The 14,777-nt window shown below is 43.7% G+C and overlaps 1 protein-coding gene across 1 annotated transcript in view; it reads right to left on the bottom strand.

Annotated features, from left to right (window-relative positions):
* Positions 1–13,217, bottom strand: part of CHST7 (carbohydrate sulfotransferase 7) — a 38,842-nt gene extending 25,625 nt beyond the window's left edge. The window contains exon 1 of the mRNA XM_053670570.1: positions 11,511–13,217. Coding sequence (XP_053526545.1) covers positions 11,540–13,000 — 1,461 coding nt within the window. The 5' untranslated portion in view covers positions 13,001–13,217 and the 3' untranslated portion in view covers positions 11,511–11,539. The remainder of the gene's footprint in view (positions 1–11,510) is intronic.
* Positions 13,218–14,777: the final 1,560 nt, after the last annotated feature.

Raw genomic sequence — 14,777 nt, 5'->3', positions numbered from 1 at the left:
CATCTATGTTCATCAGTGATATTGGCCTGAAGTTTTCTTTCTTTGTTGTGTCTCTATCTGGTTTTGGAATTAGGATGATGCTGGCTTCATAAAAGGAGTTAGGGAGTTTTCCATCCTTTTGGATTTTTTGGAATAGTCTTTGAAAAATGGGGGTTAGCTCTTCCTAAAATGCTTTGTAGAATTCTCCTGTGAATCCATCTGGTCCGGGGCTTTTGTGTGATGGGAGTTTTTTGATTACTGCTTCAATTTCTTTTGCTGTTATTGGTCTATTCAGGTTTTCTACTTCTTTTTCATTGAGTTTTGGGAGATTATATTTTTCTAGAAACTTGTCCATTTCCCCTAGGTTCTCAAATTTCTTGGCATACAGTTCTTCATAGTAATCTCCTACAATCTTTTCTATTTCTGTGGCATCAGTTGTAATCTCTCCTCTTTCATTTCTGATTGTGTTGATTTGTGTCCCTTCCCTTCTTTTCTTGATGAGCCTACTAAAAGGCTTATCTATTTTGTTTATTTTTTCAAAGAACCAACTCCTGGATTCATTGATCCTTAGAATTGTGCTTTTAGTCTCTATGCCATTTAGTTCTGCTCTGATCTGAGTTATTTCCTTCCTTCTGCTTTGTTGTTGTTCCTCGAGTTCTTGCAGGCATAGAGTAAGGTTGTTTGTTCGAACTGTTTCTATGGTCTTTATTTTTTTTAAGATTTATTTATTTATTTATCTTTAGAGGGGAAGGGAAGGAGAGAGGGAAACATCAATGTATGGTTGCCTTTCATGCATCCCCTGCTGGAAACTGGCCTGCAGGGAACTTGCCTGCAACCCCAGTATGTGCCCTGACTGGGAATCGAACCGCGATTGTCTGGTTCCCAGGCCCGCGCTCAATCCACTGAGCTACACCAGCCAGGGCCCTCTATGGTCTTTAGATAGGCCTGTAATGGTATAAACTTCCCTCTCAGGACTGCCTTCACTGTGTCCCATAAGTTTTGGGTTGTTGTGAGATCATTTTCATTTGTTTCCAGAAACGTTTTGATTTCTTCCCTAATTTCATTCTTGACCCATTCATTGTTTAATAGCATACCATTCAGTCTCCATGATTTTGGGTGTTTTGGGTTTTTTTCTTTGTGGTTGGTTTCCAGTTTCAGTCCCTTGTGGTCAGAGAAAATGCTTGGTATGATTTCAATATTCTTGAATTTGTTGAGGCTTGTTTTGTGTCCTATCATGTGGTCTATCTTTGAGAATGTTCCATGTGCATTTGAAAAGAATGCGTATTTAGGTTCTTTGGAATGAAGAGCTATGTATATATCATTTAGGTCAATTTCATCAGGGATGTTGTTTAATGCCGCAATGTCCTTGTTGATATTTTGTTTTGAAGATCTGTCCATTTTTGATAGTGGGTTGTTAAAATCCCCCACTATAATTGTGTTGCTGTCTATCTTTCTTGAATTCCTCTAAGATTTTCTTGATATATTTTGGTGCACCTAGGTTGGGTGCATATATATTTATGATGTTAATATCTTCTTGGTGAATTCTTCCCTAGAGTATTATGAAGTGACCTTCTTGGTCTCTATTTATGGCCCTTTTTTGAAGTCTATTTTGTCTGATATGAGAATTGCTACCCCAGCTTTGTTGTCTTGTCCATTTGCTTGGAAAACTTGTTTCCATCCTTTCACTTTTGGTCAGTGATGGTCTTTTGTCCTGAGGTGGGTCTCTTGTAGGCAGCATATGTGTGGGTCATACTTTCTTATCCATTGAGCTATTCTGTGTCTTTTGATTGGAGCATTTAATCCATTTACATTTAAGGTTATTATTGATAGGTACTTATTCATTGCCATTTTTGTACCTGTGTTCCTCTCTGTCTGTCTCTTTTCCTTCCTTTCCTTAAAGCAGACCTTTTAGTGTTACTTGTAGAGCTGGCTTGGTGGAGGCGTATTCTTTTAGGCTTCTTTTGTCTTGGAAGCTCTTTATTTGGCCTTCTATCTTGATTGAGAGCCTTGATGGGTAAAGTAGCCTTGGTTGTAGGCCTCTGGTTCTCATTACTTGGAATATTTCTTGCCATTCTCTTCTTGCTTGGAGTGTTTCCATTGAGAAGTCAGTGGCTAACCTTATTGGGTCTCCCTTGTATGTTAGTTCTTTTTTCTCCCTTGCTGGCTTTGAGATTCTCTCTTTGTCTTGGAATTTTGTCATTTAATGATGATATGTCTTAAAGTGGGCCTCCTTGGGTTCCTCTTGAATGGGACTCTGTGTGATTCCTGGATTTGTGTGACTTTTCCTTTTATCAAATTAGGGAAATTTTCTCTCATTACTCTTGCAAATACATTTTCTATCCCTTGTTCTTCTTCTTCTCCTTCTGGTATTCCCATTATTTGGATATTATTACATTTCATATTGTCTTGCATTTCCCTTAATCCCTCTTCATTCTTTCTGAGGCTCTTTTCCCTTTCCTGTTCTTTCTGTGAGATGCTTTCTACTTTGTCCTCCAATTCACTAATCCGATCTTCTGTTTCATCTACCCAATTTTTAATGCTTTCTATTGTGTTTTTTTAATTCAGAAATTATATTCTTCATTTCCTCTTGGCCCTTGCTAATAATTTCCATTTCCTTTTTCATGTTGATATAGTTCACGGTGAGATCATTGTAGCTCTCCTGTAATTTCTTTTAGATCATTGTGAGCTCTTTGAACTTTCTGATAACCAGTACATTGAATTCAGTATCTGATAGTTGACTTGCCTCTATTTCAGGTAACATTCTTTCTGAGGATTCCTCCTTTCATTTCATTTGGGGATTGTTTCTTTGTCTTCCCATTGTTTTTGAGACTCTTCTTGTTAGCCTCAACTTCTTAGATTAATCTGTTTTGACACCCTGGGTTTATGGTGTGAACTTCTGTGGTGGAATGCCTGTGAATTTCAGTGGTGCAGTCTCTTTTGGTTATCCTGTTGTTCTCTGCTTCCACCTACTCAAATATGCAGCAACTTTTGACTTCTCTCCTACAACAATGTGCAATTTGTCTCTCTGACTCTACTATTAAGAGGCCTCTCCTATGTGTCCAGCTCTGGTCTTTTCATATTTTCAAGTTGATTGTGACTCTTGTGGGTAAAAGAAAGAAATGACAAGGAAAGAAATAAAAGGAAGAAAGAAAAAATGGTAGGGGAATGGAAGAAAGAGCAATAAGTTTAGAAAGAAAAGAAAAAGAAATAAAACAGAAAATCCGGGAAAAGAGGACAAAAGTATGGAAAGATGAAACAGTAATAAAATTTAAAAGAAATAACAGATTACTTTAAAAAAGCAAAAAGATAAAGAAAAGGAATGGGGAAGGAAGAAAAGTAAAAAAAAAAAGAGGGATGCTGGGAAGATGGCGACGGAGTAAGACGGAGATAATGCTAGCTCCTGTACTCATGGGTGAAAATCTTGGCAGATCTATAGAGAAACAGCACAATAAACCATAGGTTACCCAGCATTTATGAAATTAAAAGACCAAAGATTGTGACCGACGCTGAAATACCAGACAGCGGCAGAGTCAGCTACTGGATCTGGGACACACTCGGCCCCTGTGATGCCGCCATAGCAACAGGCCTGGAAGCCGGCGAGTCCGGTATGGGAGCCGGACACTCCCAGCCCCTGTGACGGTCCTGGGCGCCAGAGGAGTCAGGTGCCGGAGCTGGGTCATTCTTGGCCACTGTGCCACTGCCATAGCTATGGGCCTCGGCAACAGAAGAGTCAGTTGCAGGATCTGGGACACTGGAGGCTCCTGTGCCCCCGCCATAGAGACAGGCCTGGGCACCGGGGAGCCAGCTACGGGAGCTGGGACATTCTCAGCCCCTGTGCCACTGCCATAGCAAAGGGTCTGGGCACCAGGGAGTCAGCTACCACAGCCAGACACTCCAAACCCCTGTGACGGGTCTGGGCGCCAGAGGAGTTCGCTACAGAAGCCAGGACATTCTTGTCCCCTGTGCCACTGCCGTAGTAACGGGCCTGGGCACTGGAGGAATCAGCTACTAGACCCCAGACATGCAGCAGTTGTAGGCGACCAGCGCGAGGACCAGCGTGAGGACGAGTGCGAGGACCAGCGTGAGAGTAGGTGAAGACGGAGAACATCAAGAAACTTGAAGGAGTCTGCACCACTGAACTTCACAGGTATCATACCACAGACGTTCACATCAAAAACCCAGGGTGTCAGAACAGATCAATTTTAGAAGCAGAGACTAACAAGAAGAGTCTCAAACAATGGGAAGACAAAGAAACAATCCCCAAATAAAAGAAAAAGCAGAAACTTCAGAAAGAAAGTTAGATGAAATAGAGGCAAGTGAACTATCAGATACTGAATTCAAAACACTGGTTATTACGAAGTTCAAAGAGCTCACAATGAGCTATCAGAAACTACAGGAGAGCTACAATGATCTCACCGTGAACTATATCAACATGAAAAAGAAAATACAAAATATCACCAAGGGACAAGAGGAAATGAAGAATACAATTTCCGAATTGAAGAACACAGTAGAAAGTTTCAAAAGTAGGACAGATGAAGCAGAGGATAGAATTAGTGAGTAGGAGGACAAGGTAGAAAGCATCTCACAGAAAGAGCAAGAAAATGAAAAGGGGCTCAGAAAGAATGCAGAGGGATTAAGAGAAATGCAAGACAATATGAAATGTAATAATATCCAAATAATAGGAATACCAGAAGGAGAAGAAGAAGAACAAGGGATAGAAAATGTATTTGAATGAGTAATGAGAGAAAATTTCCCTAATTTGATGAGAGAAAAAGTCACACAAATCCAGGAATCACACAGAGTCCCATTCAAGAGGAACCCAAGGAGGCCCACTTCAACACACATCATCACCAAAATGGCAAAATTCCAAGACAAAGAGAGAATCTTAAAGGCAGCAAGGGAGAAAAAAGAACTAACATACAAGGGAGCCCCAATAAGGTTAGCCACTGACTTCTCAATGGAAACACTCCAAGCAAGAAGAGAATGGCAAGAAATATTCCAAGTAATGAGAACCAGAGGCCTACAACCAAGGCTACTTTACCCAGCAAGGCTCTCAATCAAGATAGAGGCCAAATAAAGAGCTTCCAAGACAAAAGAAGCCTAAAAGAATACACCTCCACCAAACCAGCTCTACAAGAAATACTAAAAGGACTGCTTTAAACGAAGGAAGGAAAAGAGACAGGCAGAGAGGAACACAGGTACAAAAATGGCAATGAATAAGTACCTATCAATAATAACCTTAAATGTAAATGGATTAAATGCTCCAATCAAAAGACACAGAATAGCTCATTGGATAAGAAAGTATTACCCACACATATGCTGCCTACAAGAGACCCACCTCAGGACAAAAGACCATCACAGACTAAAAGTGAAAGGCTGGAAACAAGTTTTCCAAGCAAACGGACAAGAAAAAAAAGCTGGGGTTGCAATTCTCATATCAGACAAAATAGACTTCAAAAAAAGGGCCATAAAGATAGACCAAGAAGGTCACTTCATTATATTCAAGGGAAGAATCCACCAAGAAGACATTAACATTGTAAACATATATGCACCAAACATAGGGGCACCGAAATATATCAAGAAAATCTTAGAGGACTACAAGAAAGATATTGACAGCCACACAATCATAATAGGGGATTTTAACACCCCACTATCAAAAATGGACACATCTTCCAAACAAAATATCAGCAAAGATAGTGCCGCATTAAACAACACCCTAGATGAAATGGACTTAACTGATATATGTAGAGTCCTTCATCCCAAAGAAGCTAAATACACATTCTTTTCAAATGCACATGGAACATTCTCAAAGATAGACCACATGATAGGACACAAAACAAGCCTCAACAAATTCAAGAATATTGAAATCATACCAAGCATTTTCTCTGACCACAAGGGACTGAAACTGGAAACCAACCCCAAAGGAAAAAACCCAAAACACCCAAAATCATGGAGACTGAATGGTATGCTATTAAACAATGAATGGGTCAAGAATGAAATTAGGGAAGAAATCAAAACGTTTCTGAAACAAATGAAAATGATCTCACAACAACCCAAAACTTATGGGACACAGTGAAGGCAGTCCTGAGAGGGAAGTTTATACCAATACAGGCCTACCTAAAGCAGATAGAAACATTTCAAACAAACTACCTAACCCTACGCCTGCAAGAACTCGAGGAACAACAACAAAGACAGCCCAGAGCAAGCAGAAGGAAGGAAATAACCAACATTAGAGCAGAATCAAATGAAATAGAAACTAAAAACACAATTCTAAGGATCAATGAATCCAGGAGTTGGTTCTTTGAGAAGATAAAGAAAATAGACAAGCCTTGATGAGTAGGCTCATCAAGAAAAGAAGAGGGAGGACACAAATAAACACAATCTGAAATGGAAGAGGAGAGATTACAACTGATACCACAGAAATAGAAGGGATTGTAAGAAATTACTATGAAGAACTGTATGCCAAGAAATTCGAAAACCTAGGGGAAATGGACACATTTCTAGAAAAATACAATCTTCCAAAACTCAGTGAAAAAGAAGCAGAAAATATAAATACACCAGTAACAGCAAAAGAAATTGAAGCAGTAATCAAAAAACTCCCATCACACAAAAGCCCTGGACCAGATGGTTTCACAGGAGAATTCTACAAAGCATTTAAGGAAGAGCTAACCCCTATTCTCCACAGACTATTCCAAAAGATCCAGAAGTATGGAAAACTCCCAAACTCCTTTTATGAAGCCAGCATCATCCTAATTCCAAAACCAGACAGAGACACAACAAAGAAAGAAAACTTCAGGCCAATATCACTGATGAACATAGATGCTAAAATCCTCAACAAAATATTGGCAAATCGCATCCAACAATATATCAAAAAGATCATATACCATGTCCAAGTGGGATTCATCCCAGGGATGCAAGGATGGTTCAACATCCGCAAATCAGTAAATGTAATACATCACATAAACAAAAGCAAAGACAAAAACCACATGATCATATCAATAGATGCGGAAAAAGCTTTTGATAAGGTACAGCACCCATTTATGATAAAAACACTCAACAAAGTGGGAATAGAGGGAGCATTCCTCAATATAATGAAGGCCATATATGAGAGACCTACAGCCAATATCATACTCAATGGGAAAAAAACTAAAAGCTTTTCCACTAAGATCAGGAACAAGACAAGGATGTCCACTTTCACCACTATTCAATATAGTATTGGAAGTTTTAGCCACAGTGATCAGGTAAGAAATGGAAATAAAAGGCATCCAAATAGGAAAGGAGGAAGCATAACTGTCACTGTTTGCAGATGACATGATAGTGTACATGGAAAATCCTATAGAATCTACCCCAAAACTGCTCGAACTAATTAATGAAAATGGCAAAACAGCTGGTTACAAAGTCAATATTCAGAAATCAAAGGCATTTTTGTATACCAACAATGAATCAGCACAAGCAGAAATCAAGGAAAAAATCCCATTCGATATAGCAAAAAGAAAATTAAAATATCTGGGAATAAACCTAACCAAGGAGTTGAAAAACCTGTATGCAGAAAACTACACAGCCCTGAAGAAAGAAACCAAGGAAGACAGAAACAAATGCAAACATATACCTTGTTCATGGACTAGAAGAATTAACATCATCAAAATGTCCATACTACCCAAAGCAATATACACATTCAATGCAATACCTACTAAAGTACCAATGGCATATTTCACAGACATAGAATAAACACTTCGAAAATTTATATGGAACCATAAATGACCCCAAATAGCAGCCGCACTTTTGAGAAAGAAGAACAAAGTAGGAGGGATCACAATACCTGATATCAAACTGTATTACAAGGCCACTGCAATCAAAACAGCGTGGTATTGACATAAAAACAGGCACATAGACCAATGGAACAGAACAGAGAGCCCAGAAATCAACCCAACACTCTATAGTCAATTAATATTTGACAAAGGGGGCAGTAACAGAAAATGGAGTAAAGATAGTCTCTTCAACAAATGGTGTTGGGACAACTGGACAGCTACGTGCAAAAAATGAAACTTGATCACCAACTTACACCATATACCAAAATAAATTCAAGATGGATAAAAGACTTAAATATAAGCCGTGACACCATTAAAGTCCTAGAGGAGAACATTGGCAAGAAAATCTCAGATATTCCACGCAGCAACATTTTTACTGATATGTCCCCTAGAGCAAGGAATATAAAGGAAAGAATAAACAAATGGGATTTCATCAAAATAAAAAGCTTCTGCGTGGCTAAAGAAAACAGTATTAAATTAACAAGACAACCAACTGTATGGGAAAATATATTTGCCAATGTTACCTCAGAGAAAGGTTTAATCTCCAAAATATACAAAGAACTTATACGACTCCACTCTAAGAAGAAAACTAACCCAATTAAAATATGGGAAAAGGACTTGAATAGACACTTCTCCAAGGAGGACATACAGAACATCCAGAGACACATGAAGAGTTGTTCAATATCGTTAGCTGTCTGAGAGATTCAAATTAAAACCACAATGAGATACCACTTTACGCCAGTCAGGATGGCTATCATAAACAAAGCAACAAACAAGTGTTGGACAGGTTGTCAGGAAAAGGGGTCCCTAGTTCACTGCTGGTGGGATTGCAGACTGGTACAACCATTATGGAAAACAGTATGGAATTTTCTCAGAAAAATAAAAATCGACCTGCCTTTTGACCCAGCAATTCCACTGCTAGGACTATATCCTAAGAATCCTAAAACATCAATATCAAAGAACCTATGCACCACAAAGTTCATAGCAGCCCAATTTACAATAGCCAAGAGTTGGAAGCAACCTAGGTGCCCATCAGTAAATGAATGGATCAAAAAATAGTGGTACATATACACAATGGAATTCTATGCTGCAGAGAGAAAGAAGGAGCTACTACCCTTTGCAACAACATGGATGGAACTGGAAAGCATTATGCTGAGTGAAATAAGCCAGGTGTTGAAAGACAAAAACCATATGATCTCACCTTTAACAGGAAGCTAAACAACAAAACAAACAAGCAAGGAGAAAAAATAAACAAAGACACTGAAATAGAGAACAAGGGGACAGTGACCAGAGGGGAGAGGGAAGGGAAGTTAACGGGCAAAAGGGGGAGGTATTTGGAGGAACAAATAGGAAGGACACAGGGACCAGAACTAAGGGGGGTGGAAATGGGACAGAGGTGGGGAGCAAGGGGCGGGGGAGGCTGGGATGGGAGAAATAGACAAAAAAACTGTACTTGAACAATAACTAAATAAAAAAAAGGATGAGAAGTACCTGGTCCTTGGAGACTTGATTCAGGGTGCTGAGGTCCCCACACCGCCTTAAAAAATCACACTGACTCCCTGGCAGATCCTGCTTGTCAGGTATGGACCATCCAGAAGTTACTCAGGTCAATTTAGGTGTAGCCCTTCTTTACTGATGAGCTCAGGCCATGCTCAGATGGCCTGTGAGGATGACAGCCATGGAGAGGATGGCTGTAGAGTTACCAGCTTTCCTGTGTAGGATGTTGTTGGCAGCTCAGGGATATTGTATCAATTTGTTCAGTGGCTGGAGCAGATTAGTAATAAAGTTATATGTATTTCCCACCCCAGAGTAGTCTCTAAGCCTGACTGGAGTGCCAAATGTGCTGTCAGGGGATGCTAAGTGGGTAAGGGAACCATGTAGGGGTGTGTCATATTGGAGAGATCCTGAGTTCTGGGGTGGAACACCATAGCTGTTCCACCGTCATCAGCCCAGGTATGAATTTGGGCAAATTATGTGACTTTCCTGTCTCAGATTCCTCATTTGTAAAATTGATAGTATGTCATAATAATGATACATTTACAATGCTTAACTCAACTCAAAACATGGCACATAAGGACCTCTTCCCTTCCCTAGAGTAGAATGTGATACACTTTTAGAAAGTCATCAGTAGGTCAATAATGTTTTCTTTCTAGGAATCATGAATACAACATTTTAATAAATCCACTGGTTGGTGGTGACATGGTAAGCGCCCCAATCATTCCAACAGAAATATGGAAAGAAGGGACTAATCAACAAAGTATTGAAGAGCTTAAAACTGGCTACCAGATATCCTTGCAGCCCTTCAGAAGAAGCCCCATTGGCCTTCCAAACAGCAGCACTAGTGTCTTCTACAATAATCACCCTCATGGACTCCAGCTTCCTAGAAGATAAAGCCTTGTCTTCTAACCCTCCTCTCTATTTTTTTCTTAACCCACCCTAGTCAGCACTCATTAAACATCAATAAAAACAAGAAAAATGTGAAAGTTTCTGGGATACTGTTCTTGAAGCCATAAAATGCTGTAGCATTTCCCTGGAGAGGTGTTTCCTCTGGCCTGTGAAGGGGAGTTAGGGACCATTAGGTTAACTTATGTCTGTAAATACAAGGTTAACAGATGGAAAGATGTTTTTGTCGAAACATGACAAATCATTGTATGCCTTGTCTGCATGTCAGTGTCATGCAGAACAAACTCTTCCCCTCAGCCAACGTACAAGCCATACACTGACCTAGACACTTGACACATTTTGAGATCATTTAAGCCCCATTTTAGCCTCTCAGGATACATGTTTTACAGAGAAAGAAAAAATGGGGGTGATCCTTTCACAGAGCTCCTTCTGCAGTTACAGCCAAAGCTGATACTTCCAATCTTGAGGTTCCATCTCTCAAACTGATGGGGCAAAGTGGGGAAAAGCCCAGCCCTGAGGTATGGCCAACACTAGAGGAAACTGATCAGGAAGCTTTCAGGAACTGATGTAAATGGGATATGGTCAAATACCCTACAAACACCAGTCATGGGGGTGGGGGAGACTCCACATGAGCTTTCCTCCCCCTAGAGGAAAGCTAAGGCCATTCTACACGATTATAGCAGAGCCTGAGACACACACGTGCTAAACTGTTGCAAGAGAGGCCTGACTATGTCCGTGAGCTTGGGAACTCAGAAGGAAAGCCCTGGAGTCTGCACATCAGAGAGATGAAAACATAGAAGAAATGAAACAGATTACGGGGAAGTAAGGTAAGAGTCAATAACTTTCCACCAAAGTCTGCTTTTGGCTTTCTCTGTTCATGCAGACACTGTTGCAAAGAGTTTTTCCTCACAAGACAGACTGGCATCAAGATAAAGTTATAATCCTCAAACTCAAATGGTCCCCGAAATCATATGCTTTCCATGTCAATTACCATTCTCAAGTTCCATTACGACTTTCAAATCTTCTCTACTCTCCCCATAACTGATATCCCTCTTCCTTCCCTTATCCCAATTCTCAACAGATGACCTTACTTCCTACTTCACAGAGGGGACTGGGAGCATGGAGATCTGGGTTCTCCCTCAGCCATACTTAACTTCTCTTATCTCAGGGTCCTGACCCGAGGAGGCAGGTGGCTAAATTGGCATTCCCAATGACTCTCCCAAATTCTGCCAGCAGCGCTTTCCCACCGCTCCCCCTGCAGGCTGGTCCAAGATCCTGGAAAGACCCTTCCTTGCCTCTCCCTGCCCAGGGTCACCTTACCCAGATCTGTCTGGGATGCGGGTGGATGGCTAGGTGGCGCCATCAGCCTCCATTTCCAGCGGTGTCTCCTCGTCCACGGTCAGCTCTGTGTCGCCTTCGTCTCCGCTGCGAGGGTAAGCCAGCAGACGCATGGCCGGAGCGCAGGCGGCTTCCACCTGACGCACCTGCTCTTGGCTCAGGCGCTCTCGCCAGGCGTGCACTGCCTCGCGGGCGTCCCGTGCTGACAGGTGGAAGGGCCGGTCAGCGCCGTAGGCCGTGCCGCGCGTCATGTTGAATGCGAAGGTGTCGAGCGCCGCCAGCGCGCGCAGCCCAGCGAAGCGCAGCAGGCGGCGCAGCTGGGCGCGCGGCTGCCGCACCAGGTCCTCATAGCGAAGCCTCAGGTAGCGGCGCCGCAGCCAGGCAGGCGCCCCTCGCGTGAAGAGCAGGTCGCGCAGCCAGGCTTCACAGATCACCTCCAACGCACCGGTCAGGAAGAAGTCGGTGCGTGGCGCAGCGGGCAGTGCACGGGACTGGCTCCCAGGGCGAGCGCCCACGCCATGGGCCAGCAGCACACGGTGAAAACGGTCTCCTCTTTGGCGGGTGCGCAGCACCTGGATGCTTTCGCGAAGTAGCCCCTGCCTGGATTTAAGACGCGAGTTGTGAACGGCCCGTGGGTCTCGGAAAAGCTGCACTACCTTCAGGTTGAGGCCCGGGTCACGCAGCAGAGGCACCAGCACTCCTAGATCGAGGAGGCGCACGTCCTTGATGACCACCACCGGATACTTGCGGCACTCGGCCTCCAGGGTGCGCAGAGCCACCGGTGGGCAGGTGCGCTCGCAAGCGGCATCCTCGACGAGGCCAACCTCTGCCCGGGCATGGGCCGCGCCAGGGCACAAGGGAGGCGAGCAGATGACCTTGTTGGTCCGCCAGCGAAAGAGGGCGGCCGTGGTGAGATTGGCTGAGTCCCGGGCGAGAGCGGCGGGGTCTCCTGGCGGCGTGTACAGCTGCAGCACGGAGAAGTCACAGCGGAAAAGCGAGCGCAGCATGTCACGCAGAGCGCCCTGCAGGCTCTCAGCGTCTCCTGGATACAGCGCCTGCCAGAGATGCCACATGGGCTCGTACAAGTAGAAAACGTCCGGGTGCTGGTTAAAGAGCTCGCCAAGGAACGATGAGCCGGTGCGCCAGGTGGCGTGCACGTATATATGCTGCTTTTCACCAGACACTTTCTCCCCGACGGCGCTGCTGAAGTTGCCCAGGGGTCCAGGGGACTGGCCTGCGTGCCCCTCCGTGGCAGGTCGCGTCTCCGTGCCCTGCTCCCGCTCTCGCGCTGCCGCCGCCTCCAGGCTCCACACTCCCAGGCTGCGTTGCAGGCCCGAGCAGTGCCCAGCGCCCTTGTCCCCATCGCGGCTGCTGTCCAGTACAGAGGGGACGAGCAGCAGCACCAGCGTGTACAGTACCAAGAGTAGCGCGAATTTGCAGTACTCCCGGCGTCGCCGCCGCCGGCCCTTCATGGTTTACCGAGCCCCTTAGAGAGGGTGCGGCTCCAGTCTTTTCCACTTCCTTAGAAATCCTGACCCAAGTCTGCCCCTCGGGCCCCTGTAGGCCCCTCTGCGCAGGGAGGGGCAAAGCCGCTAGGGCTGTGCATCTACTAGGACTTGGGAGGCGGTGGTGCTAGTGGCGGCGCCCCTACCCCCCTGCCCTCTTGGCTCAGCGGCTGGAGAGTCGCTCATTGGCCGCCTCAGCAGCCGCCTGCCCCGCCTTCAACCACGGTTTCTTCCTGCCTCCCTACCCTCCCTGGTTCGCCCACGGATCAGTCAGATATGGGCGGAGTTGCAGCGGGGTGGAGATGCAGGCTTGGGCGCGCAGAGCCAGACCCTACCTTTCACCAGCCACTCTGTAATGAAGTCAAGTCTGCATAAATTAACTTCAGGCAAGGAAGGGGCTCATGTATACGGAATGTACCCAGTGATGAGATGTGGACTCCACCCGGAGATCTTCACTGTGCCTCTTGTTACGTGTCCCCTGCCTGGCCATCTCTAACATAGGCAGACACAATTCCACAGTATTTAGATTGGGGTACTGGTCAGTATCTACATCCAGTGCCCCCATCAGTCCCAGGATGAGTGTTACTGAGTTCTGGATGGAGAACTTCCTCACTGAGATAAACACAATTGCACATTGCATGGAGGCCCAGAAGAATCAGAGGCACTACTGCATTTATGTGGCGCACTTAGTGATTAAGGTGTAGTCTTCGTGAAATTTCAAGTGTCGTGTTCCTTAGGGTTTTGCCCCCTGAGGGGCATGCACATTTTACAGATATCCTGAGGATCTGTTTACTCATTTTTAAAATGCCATGATTTTCATAGTGCCTCTGTACTTCCTGATGTTGTGAGATTTGGGGGACATTTGTTACTACAGCATAACCTAGTCTGTTCATACACATGTGAACAAAATCATTCACAGAATCAGAGTGGAAAGGTGGTGCAGTTTCTTGGGAGCTCAGTGTTTATAACGACCCATAAGGAGGGACATGTACTCAAGGATGGATGAAAAAGTAACAGGAAGTCCGAGAGGCAGATTAAGCTCAGAGTTCTTGAAACCCAAAAGAAAACTAAAAAGAATAATTTTTGCTCTGTTTCAGCAGGATAATGAACAAGAAATATGAACACCCTTTTGGAGAAATTGTAAGGTTAATGGAAGATATAAAGCAAATCTCATCACCAGGGGATGGTATTCAAATTGGAAATGTCAGAATGTCTCCAAAGATTGTCTCTGGTCTTTTTCATCATAGAAACTACTCCACCTATGAAATCACTAGCTCAAACATTCACTTTACATCCACAAGTTTCCCTTATTTCAATCACTTATTCAAATTCTCTCTGCTCTCCAGCCTCACTGGCCACTACCACCACTTTCTCCTCATTTTCATATTTTAGTAACACTTCTACCAATAACCTAAACTCTGCTGGCCCTTTGCCTTTTCATTACTTATTTAGCTAAATCTCTCAAACTCTGCATTTGGCTTTCTCTGTGCCTACAAACACAGTAGCAAAAAGTTCCCCCACAGGACAGACTGGCATCAAGATAAAGTCATAATCATCAACCTCAAGTGGTCCCTAAGGTCTTATACTTTCTAAGTCAACTTCTAGGCTCAAGTTCATTTATGATATTTCAAACCTTCTATGAGGAAAGGTCTACTCTATTTAGACCGTTGATACTCTTCTTTGCCCTCCACCACCCCTCCCCATCTCAATAGATGACCTTACCTTTTATTTCATAGAGAAAATG

This window comes from Artibeus jamaicensis, unplaced genomic scaffold (genome assembly GCF_021234435.1).
Source record: "Artibeus jamaicensis isolate MK-2021 breed Jamaican fruit bat unplaced genomic scaffold, CSHL_Jam_final contig_60, whole genome shotgun sequence".
In the NCBI taxonomy this organism is placed as follows: Eukaryota; Metazoa; Chordata; class Mammalia; order Chiroptera; family Phyllostomidae; genus Artibeus; species Artibeus jamaicensis.
The sequence above is the reverse complement of the archived record's forward strand: the minus strand, read 5'-3'. Positions and strand labels throughout refer to the sequence as shown.